Genomic DNA, 9,655 nt, shown 5'->3' with positions numbered 1-9,655 from the left:
CTTAAGCATCGCCTATCTATAGCGTTCTATCTACAAACAGATAGCTAGACCGAGAGGCAAAATGCTACGCTACAACAGTACCTACGCAGCTATATTAATAAGAACCCTAACGACTAGGTTAACCTCCTATAACTAGCCGAATTCGTATATAACAATAGTGTTCACTTATCTACTAAGGTTTTACCTTATTTCGCTATAATAGGCTAGAACGCTGCTATGCTATAAGACCCCCTATCGCTCGAGGCCGAGCGTAAGGAAAGGGAAGCGGGTTAACCTAAGACACTAGCGGCTATTAAGAGGGTTTAAAAGATACGAGAAATTCACGCTAAGATAGCTAACAAACTAGCAAAGTCCTAGGCCTATTAGAAGGCCTACTATAATAAACACTACCTTCTAATAACCTTTAAGCAAGGCGACCTAGTTATGCTTAGTACGAAGAACCTCCGTATCCGCAAACACCCCTCGCCTAATAGTAAAACAAGGCCTAAACTCGCACTAAGGTACATTAGCCCTTTCCGTATCCGAGAACCTAGGGGCACCTAGGCCTATTAGTTATAGCTTCTACCTTATTATACTATCTATAACACCTTCTATGTATCCCTCCTTAAGCCGTACTACCTACGCGAAGGGGATAAAGCACCTACTAAATCCGAGGATATACTAGCTAATAGTAAAGAACTGTAGTCTATAGAACGTATTCTAAAGCACCGGACTAGGTAAGGCAAAAAGGAGTACCTCCTAAGATAGCAAGGCTATTCGCCTAAATAGGACTCGTAGGAAGATAAAGCCTCTTTTAAAGACATAACTAAGTTGTTAGATAAGTATTAGACTAGCGTAAAGGACAAGAAGAAGGCTAAAAGCTTATAATGTTACTATTAAGGCCTAGGACAATACTACCCCCGGGGTGTTATTAGCTAACTAATTAGAGGCCGGCAAACTAGGACAATAAGACTATACTACTATAGTAAACGCGTACCGAGTGTTAATAAGCGCGCTATAACGCGTTAACTATTCGCTGCTCTTTTAGGAAACTACCTCTCTACTAACGCGCCCTACGAGGCCCTTCTCCTAGTATTTAAGTCCCCCTCTTATTCCCTTATTCTATCGAGGCCTAGGCAATCGGCGCGGCCGGCGCGGCTATATTAGTAACAGTATTGCGGAGTGTGTTACTGTTTAAAAAAGGAAGGATACAGCTATATTAGTAACGGTATTGCCGAGTTGTTATTAGTTAAAGAAGGAAACTAGAAGAAGGTAAAGTTAGCGCTAAGACGACTAGCGCCGCTATTGTTAATATTACTTGCTATTGTCGCTACGCCTATAGACACAACCTTACCTACACTACGAGCCGGAGCGTACCCTACCGGCTAAGTTAAAAGAATAGCTATATTAAAGGTTTAATTAAAACTTTAATTAAAACTTTAAGCCGCTTAAAAGATTGAGCGACTAACAGACTAGCTAACTAAGGGCAAAACTATAGAGCTAAGTTAGCCGGGGTCGATCTTGCGGATAATAGGTTACTCCTCGATCTATCTAACCCTTTAAGCGAGGCGAACCTTAACTACTATACTTATAATAGCCTTTACCTATAGAAACTAGAAGAACCGTGTTTTTTAAAAAGATAAGATAAGATTGACACTTAAAGGCTACTAAACCTAGCTAATTAGGGCTAGCGAAACTACGATAGTAAATAATAGCCCTCGTTATAATAAGAACAACCCTCGGAAGCGGACATTTCTAGGTTTTTTAAGAGTAGACGCAAAGAACTCGGTACGATATTACTTAGAGCGGAGGCAGAGCTATAATACCTCGTACGTCTACCTATTATAGTAGGGAAGGTATACTTATATTATAATTAGTCGATAGTCCTTAATTCTTATAGTACTATATTACTTTATTATATATAAGGATAGCGCAGTTAGAGTTAGACATTGTACTATATTAGAGGTAAGGTTTGATATAGTTACATAATCGGTAGTTGTACGTTTAATTTAGCGCGGACTAAGCGGCTTATTAGACCTACTAAGTTAGTAGCAATAGAGGTTAAGACTAGAACAAAGACCGGCTACGAGGGCGCGGCCTTTAGAAGGGAAGCGTATATTAGGGCTAAAGAGGCTATACGTAATTAGTATATAACTAGGCCGAGTAAAGCTAGGGTCTTAATACCTTAGGTAGGGCTTAGCGCTTAGCGTTAGGCTAACTCTCCTACCTTCCTCCCTCTCCTCCTAGATCCTTATCGAATACTACTTGTACCTACTACTACCCTATCTACCTGCTAATATACCCTTCTTATAGGGAGACCTTAAGGACCCGAGATAGTTTAGCTTCTAGAAAATCGAGGGTATAGGCGGATACCTTCGAAAGACTAGGAAGTAATATAGATAATAGGCGAAAGGGTAGAGAGCGAGGGACTTAACGTTTATTTACTTATATAATCTTATTAGTTCTAGTTAGCTAGGCGTTACGGGCTAGCATAAAGGAGTGAAAAACAACAAAAACATAGTCTGTATTTAGCGTTAGAATAGTATTCACTTTAGGAGCGGTAGAATTAATACATAGTTAGTCCGTAGATAGTTAGAGCCTAGTATAGCGTCCGCAGTGGACAGCTAGCGGCCTTGAGCCGCACTCGGAGTAGCCGAGGAACGGGCTAAAAATGGAATTAATAATAATAATAATAATACAGCAGGGCAAGAGAGAAAATCTTACGGTACTCGTCTTTGTCGTTCGCCGATCGACCTGCGTTCACCGACAGGTTATACTCGACCATGCGTGCACAGCTGGCTCCGACACCGCTGGACATTGTCAGCATCACGGACCGCGAAAGACGATCATCGAATGACGACTCACCCAAGAGCAAGCAAAAACACGCCGGTCACGGCGAGTTTGCGAGTTCTGTTCATTGACAGCGACCAGATCTGGAACACATCAGCCCGGATCACACAATCCATGCATGTAGAACACATACCATCGGGAAAGCAAGAGTGATGATGATCACATCTAGAACGAAGTCCGAGATGCTCACAGCGCGGAAGTAAGGATAATTGAGCTTGCACTCTTTCGTCGCTCCCTTCATCACGGTCCACTCGATCGTGTTATGCTTGCCGCAGATATTAAAAGTCATGATACAAAACGTCACAATCCACGCCGAGACGATGGCGATCATGGTCCAGGTAATGTAGTTGAGAACATGAGTCGGCTTCGCTCTGGTGCAGAACAACCTTCTGTAAAAGAAGAGAGCGCTCAATTTCACAGTGCCGAAAGCCCAGACCTCGAGGATGTTGAGAGAGAGGAACACACGCTCCATCATGGGATGTTGAGCTGTCTGGATAGATTTATCGGCGGGTTTGTGGTAACCGATGAAATGGTGTGTCATGCCTGCTTGGTTCGTTCTCGTCAGCTTTGCTCTGATCAACGAAGATGGATAGATATATGATTGACGCACCATAGATGAACAAGGCCTCGATACCCACAAATCCAATCCATGATGCCAACGCCATATAATCATCGGGACCTACGCCGGCTTTCTGCTTGTACCGAGCGAGGAATCGCAAAGCTATCGTCGCGGTCGTCAGGAAGAGGAATACTGCCGCCAGCGATGCTGTGCCTTTCAGAGTCTCGTCGAGCCCAGCCATGATTGCTACGAGTGAGATAGAATTCGGTGGTGTGAGGTACCAATGATGAGCGGCAATGGCATCACATGGGAAGATTAAAAAGACGCACCACGCAACCGTTTCGGTACGAACATGAGCTGCTCGCAAACCGATGCAGCCTCGTGCACGCCACGCGCAAACCCAAGAGAATGCCGTGCTGTGCCGTGGAAGTGCTTGAAAGTGCTTCGGATAGTTGATCACCACGCCGTTTCAACTCTACTCTACAGCTCTACCACCAATAATCAAGCCGAGAATCGGTAACAACTCCTGGTTGTCGCCACCCACACCGGGAGGGGATCGGTTCGACTGATGGGAATAACAGGTTAACCTTATTTAAAACGCCTCTTGCGAGCTTAAGTGTAGAGATCTGCACCCCGAAGGATTGGCAGGAACAGGAAGCTTCAGACCACGTTCTTCCCGCCTTGTATATCTCAAGACTCGCAGGATTCAAGAGTGATGATGAAAATGTGCCGGTACACAGATCTTTCGGGATCATGCTTTGAACACCAACATCGAATTCCATCCAGAACACTGCACTGCACCAAACCCACCACCCTCCAAAATGCACTTCCCAACCCTCCTAGCCCTCCTCCTAGCTACCCTCACCCTCGCATCTCCCATCGCAAAAGAAGAGGACACTGCAGTAGTAGACATGGTTGAGATTGCGAACAATGGTCAGTTAGCCCTGTCTCCAATCAGCCGCTCTATACGTGACTCTTAGCAAAGCCAATGCTCTAGCGGAGCGTCTAACGATATAATGTTAGGCCCCTGCAAATAATCGGTTATCTTAGCATTAACTAGCTTCTTATATATAGAATACCGCGATATACGTCCGAGATAGCTAATATATTAGCGGAGGGGGGTTCGAGGTGTTTCTACGACGTATATAGTAATACAAACTAATTTTTAAGATATATAAAACTATAGAGTATACGGACTAAAAACCTATAGGTTCTATACCTATATAACTACTTCGCGATAGTAGGCTAAATAGATTAATAACTATACTATCTATCTATACTAAACTATATAGGTAGCATCGCAAAGGTCTGTTCTATTAATCGCTATAGCCGTTAATGTCGCGCAATATATCGGCGCAATATACGAGGTCCTAGTCGGTAGTAACTCGAATCTTCGATTTATTAACTAGGCGACTATAGTCTTCCGATTTCTACTATTCTAACGACGCTAAATCCTTTAGTATATCTTCGGATAGTATTTAGTAACTTTCTAGGGCTGCGTACAACCTATACGTACTAGATACTATCGATCTTTGTAGGTGTTCTAGTATCGCTAGTATCTCGAGTATCGCTTAGTCGATTTCCGATCTTCTAACGATACTAAACTTCCTTATATACCTCTGCGACTTTAGCGTACGCGTAGTAGAGGGTTCTAGTGTTATCTAGTTATCTTCCGTTTGTCTACGCTAGTACGAATCGGATATAGGACTCGAGAGCTATATACGCGCATTTTAGTTTACTCTCCTATTTGTCTACTTACGCGATATCCTCTTCTCTTCCCTTTCTCTTCTCTTTTCTTTCTCTTCTCTTCCCTTTCTTTTCTCTTCCCTTTCTCTTCTCTTCCCTCTATATCGACTTCAACGCTATCCGTTAACGATACTAACTATAGACGAAGGTATCGCGAGCTCTTAGGTATATAGCGACCTACGCGACGCCCTCCCGAATAAATATATATAGGAAATCGCTAATCGTAGAGCGCGCCTTACCCGTTAACGCCGTAACTAACGAGTCTGTTAAAAGGCTATCGAAGAAGCGAATCGCCGCTAGCCGCGTTCTCTCCGTATACGTAAGCCGCTACCGCCGGCTATAGAAGAACCTAAATAGTCTAATATTAAAGACGAGGATAACGTAGACTCGGAGATTAAGAAGCAAGACGATAGATTAAGCGAGGATAAACTCGATATAGAAGACCGCGCTAGTAATATACCTAGATACGACCCTAAACTCGACCGAGACTAGGACTAAGAAGAGTCGCAAGATGAATCTAGTAACAACGGTAACGATACGACTCCTCGTACCGGCTATAGTAGACGTAGTAGTAAGGCTCTAGGTACTGCGAGAGGTCCTCGTAATATAGAGTTAACTCCGAACCTAAGATTAATATCTACGCGACCTAGTTAATCTAGCAAGAAGCGTAAGAAGCGTAAGACTCGTATATCTAACGAACAGAAGTACGAATACGTCCGAAGTGCTATAGACGAGCAATATCTAATAATAGCTAAGTTTATAGCTATATACGTCGGTGTTTTAGGCATAAGAGACTATCGTTAGAAGGTACGCAAGCTTATAAAGAAGGCCTTTCTACTAAGTAAAGGCCTTATAAGTACGACGGAGATGCGTATAGAGCTAAAGCGACTCGTTAGAAGGGAGTTCTTTAGCGAATATAATCTCGAGGCGATTACTAAGGAAATAGAAGACGAGAATACTTCGAATACCGATCTCCTTAAGCGGATAGACTATAATATTAAGAGGATTACTCTAGTCTAGTATCGCGTTCTATAGAGTATATTGCCTAATTAGCGATATACCGCTAGTAGGATCTAGGAGAAGCTCGTAGCCGCCGCCGATACTACTACTATTACCGATAACGGTAATAGTGCTTAGGAGGATATCGTTAGCGATAAACACTAGCGTATAAAGAAGCGTATTATGTTTATTATATAGCTCGTAGTCCGATCGATTGCCCTAAGGAAGGCCGGCTAGTTTAGTAAGAAGATCGGTCTCTACCTTTATACTAGTAGTATTAAGGCGCGTATAGTTAACGTTCTTAGCGCTATAGGTATCTGCCCGTTATTCCGTATACTCTAGCGACTTGCCCGGAAGACGACGTAGATGCATCGACGGTACGCTATTAAGATCGCAAAGTCTTCTCGTTAATAGGTCCTTGTTTACGACAACTTCTACCGCTAAGCGAACCGTAGAGGATTCTAGATGCTTAGAAGCAATACTATATAGTAGAACTTTACTACCTCGTATCTAGCAATCTATCTAGAGATGCTAGAAGGTAGCCTAACTAAGGATATATTAGATTACCGATATAAGCTAAACGCTAAGTCTATCTTCTAGAGCATATCTAACGATAGATATAAGAAGCTAATGTCTCTATATTATATCGATTAGGCCCTTAGTTCTATCTTCCCGAGTATCTAAGGTCTGTTTAATAGCTTTGATTTTAAGCAGAAGGGCAAGTCTACGGGCAAGAGAAAGTCTAAACGCTAGTAGCAGACCGATAATTAGTAGACCGACGAACAGCAAGCCTAGCGTAAATAGCAAGCCTAGCGTAAATAGCAAGCCTAGCGTAAATAGCAAGCCTAGCGTAAACAGTAGCAGCGACGCTTACTAGAGTTAGTTAAAGGTAGTAGTCCGAAGGAGCGTTTTCCTTAGGTTATAATTAGGATTAAGTCGAAGAAGAAGACTTAGATTGTCTCCTTACTAGTCTCTATATACGACGAAGCCTCGATCTAGGAGATATACGAGGTCTATAACGACATATTCGAGAGCTTCCTTAAGCTAAATTCCGATAACGACAAGTACTAGGACTAGCTAATCCTTGTTATTAGTAACTAGATAACGGTTGCTCGTAACAAGACTGTTAAATGCGAAAGCGTAGAGAGTACGCGCGCCTACGACCGTAAGGAGTTTATTGTTCCTATCCCGGCTTTCTTCTATATCGAAATAAACTGCTACTATACGACTTTGCGATCTTATTTCGATAAGAATAGTAATAGCGAGCCCCTTGCCTACTCCTTATAGGCCGATGCTATAAATCTTAGTATTCCTCGTATAAACAAAGACAAGCCGTAGTACTATTTAGTCCGCTAGGTCGTCGTACGGTCTTTCTAGGCTCGGGTCGTCGCCCGTTTTATTTATAAGTTAAGAAAGCGCTATAAGATTAATATAGGTAGCAAGCCGACTGATCTAGTTGTAATTGTAGCTCTCTCTACTATAGAAGATATTAGCAGCCGCAAGGACATTATCGATACTATTGTCGAGTATATAGACCTATTTAAGTATATCGAGATCGTTAAATCTATCTACGAGGCTATATTTACTCGCACTATATAGAATAGCTAACTTGCTAATAGTACTCCTTATAAGGATCCCGCATTTACAACTATATATCGTATAGTCTAACAGATCGATAGCTATTTAACTGTCTATAAATCGATCCGCAAGATAGATACTAGTTATCTTCGCCGTATAGTAGATTATCTTATCCTATAGTTCCTTAGTGCTCGATAGTAGAACTATAGCCGCGAGATAGTCTACTTACGCTAGTTGTTTAGTAATATAGTAAAGACTCTACTTTAGGACGCAATTATAGCCTCCTCTATAGTTAATCCTAGGAGTAACGGTCGTAGTGTCGCTATAGATAAGATATAGGAACTGCTTAATAAGGAATTCTAGATAGATATTAAAGCGTACGGCAACGCTACCTATAATTTAGCTACGACTATAGAGCTTGTTTCGCAGAACCGGACGGCTACTACGACTATCTAGGAGATAATAGAGTCGATAAGTATAGAGACTATATCGTACTATACTAATAAGAAGGCTACAACTTAGGTTTTCTCGTATGCCTCTAAGCTAGTCGATAAAGGTCTTGCTAACTATAAGCTAGTAGCAGCTAAGATAGGCTAATCTAAGCTTAGTCTATCCGACGACGTATACGCTCTCGGCGCTACGTATATTATAGAGGTCGTCGATACGCTAAATAAGTCTAACTACTTATTAACCCTCGGCGTTACCTATACTAGAGAGAATAACAATGCGATTAATAGGGTCGATAGTATAGATAGAGCTAATGCCTAGGAGCGGATTAATAGTAGCGCTAATCGCGGTATTCCTAGTACTAATATTAATATAGAGGTCTCGCAGTTCTATTAACTAATTGTTAACTATATCGATAGTCGTAGACTAGCTTATCTCGACGTACTAGTAGAAGAGATAGATCTATCTAGGGATCTAGCGAGAGCGACGACTAGGAGTAGTACTATATCGAGGGCTTTAGCTATATAGGACTTCTTATATATCTAGGATCTATCGATAGGCGAGGAAGAGGCATATCGTCGTATAGACCGTAAGGCACGGATTTACCGAAGAGGTCCGGATCGTATTCGTAGTAGCTAACGACCTAACACTTATATATAGTACTATCTAAGAGACCGCTACTACTACTGCTACTAAGTAGTAGGATCTAGGCTAAGATAATAATAAGGCTCTTAGAATAGCAATAGTACTAGAAGCGATCGAAGATTAACGAGACTAGCTTTTAGATTCGCTAGAGATAGCATTTAATAAGGTCTAGCTCCTTACTACTCTTCTATTATATTATTGTTAGCTCGCTATATCTCCTATTATTGCTCGAACAATGCTTGTTATACCTCTGCGATAGTAAGAACTAGTATAGCTTCTAGTCGCTAGCGTAGCCTTAGTCGCTAGCGTAGCCTTAGTCGCTAGCGTAGCCTTAGTCGCTAGCGTAGCCTTAGTCGCTAGCGTAGCCTTAGTCGCTAGCGTAGCCTTAGGCACTGAACTAGCAGTCGGCGACTATTGCCTTAAAGGTGCGGTAATGCATAGCCGTTATTATTGCCTTGCTATTATTATAATAGCGTATTGCTATTAGTAGAGGCAAACCTTACCTACGATACGCTAATATAGACCTCCGCTTTCTAGTTTAACTTCTTCTTCTTCTTCTTCTATATATATATACTAATATACTAACACCCCTAGTAATATACTAGCTATCGGCTCTTAATAGCAACAGTGTCGATACCTCTTTGTCGTATATAGGTAGCTCTATAGCGATTAATACTATTCCTTGCTAGTTCTGCGGCTTGCTACCGATAGAGCCGCTTGTCTAATAGTTAAGGTTCCTCGGTAGGTAGTTTGTTTAGTCCTTCCTCTTCGAGGTTTAGTCTCCGATAGGCTTTGCTAAGTAAGACGTTGCGAGGCGACTCTCCTAGCGAGTAGGTATACTATAGCTTAACG

At 42.0% G+C, this 9,655-nt stretch overlaps 1 protein-coding gene across 1 annotated transcript; it reads right to left on the bottom strand.

The window, feature by feature from the left end:
- Positions 1-2,603: 2,603 nt before the first annotated feature.
- MYCFIDRAFT_77774 (uncharacterized protein) lies at positions 2,604-3,629 on the bottom strand (the record flags this gene model as incomplete). The annotated part of the gene is made up of 5 exons (XM_007930705.1): positions 2,604-2,644; positions 2,704-2,789; positions 2,845-2,912; positions 2,963-3,315; positions 3,440-3,629. The coding sequence occupies 5 exons, from the start codon at positions 3,627-3,629 to the stop codon at positions 2,604-2,606; spliced, it is 738 nt and encodes a 245-aa protein (XP_007928896.1).
- Between the last annotated feature and the right edge of the window lie 6,026 nt (positions 3,630-9,655).

Source organism: Pseudocercospora fijiensis (assembly GCF_000340215.1).
Source record: "Pseudocercospora fijiensis CIRAD86 unplaced genomic scaffold MYCFIscaffold_7, whole genome shotgun sequence".
In the NCBI taxonomy this organism is placed as follows: domain Eukaryota; kingdom Fungi; phylum Ascomycota; class Dothideomycetes; order Mycosphaerellales; family Mycosphaerellaceae; genus Pseudocercospora; species Pseudocercospora fijiensis.
The sequence above is the reverse complement of the archived record's forward strand: the minus strand, read 5'-3'. Positions and strand labels throughout refer to the sequence as shown.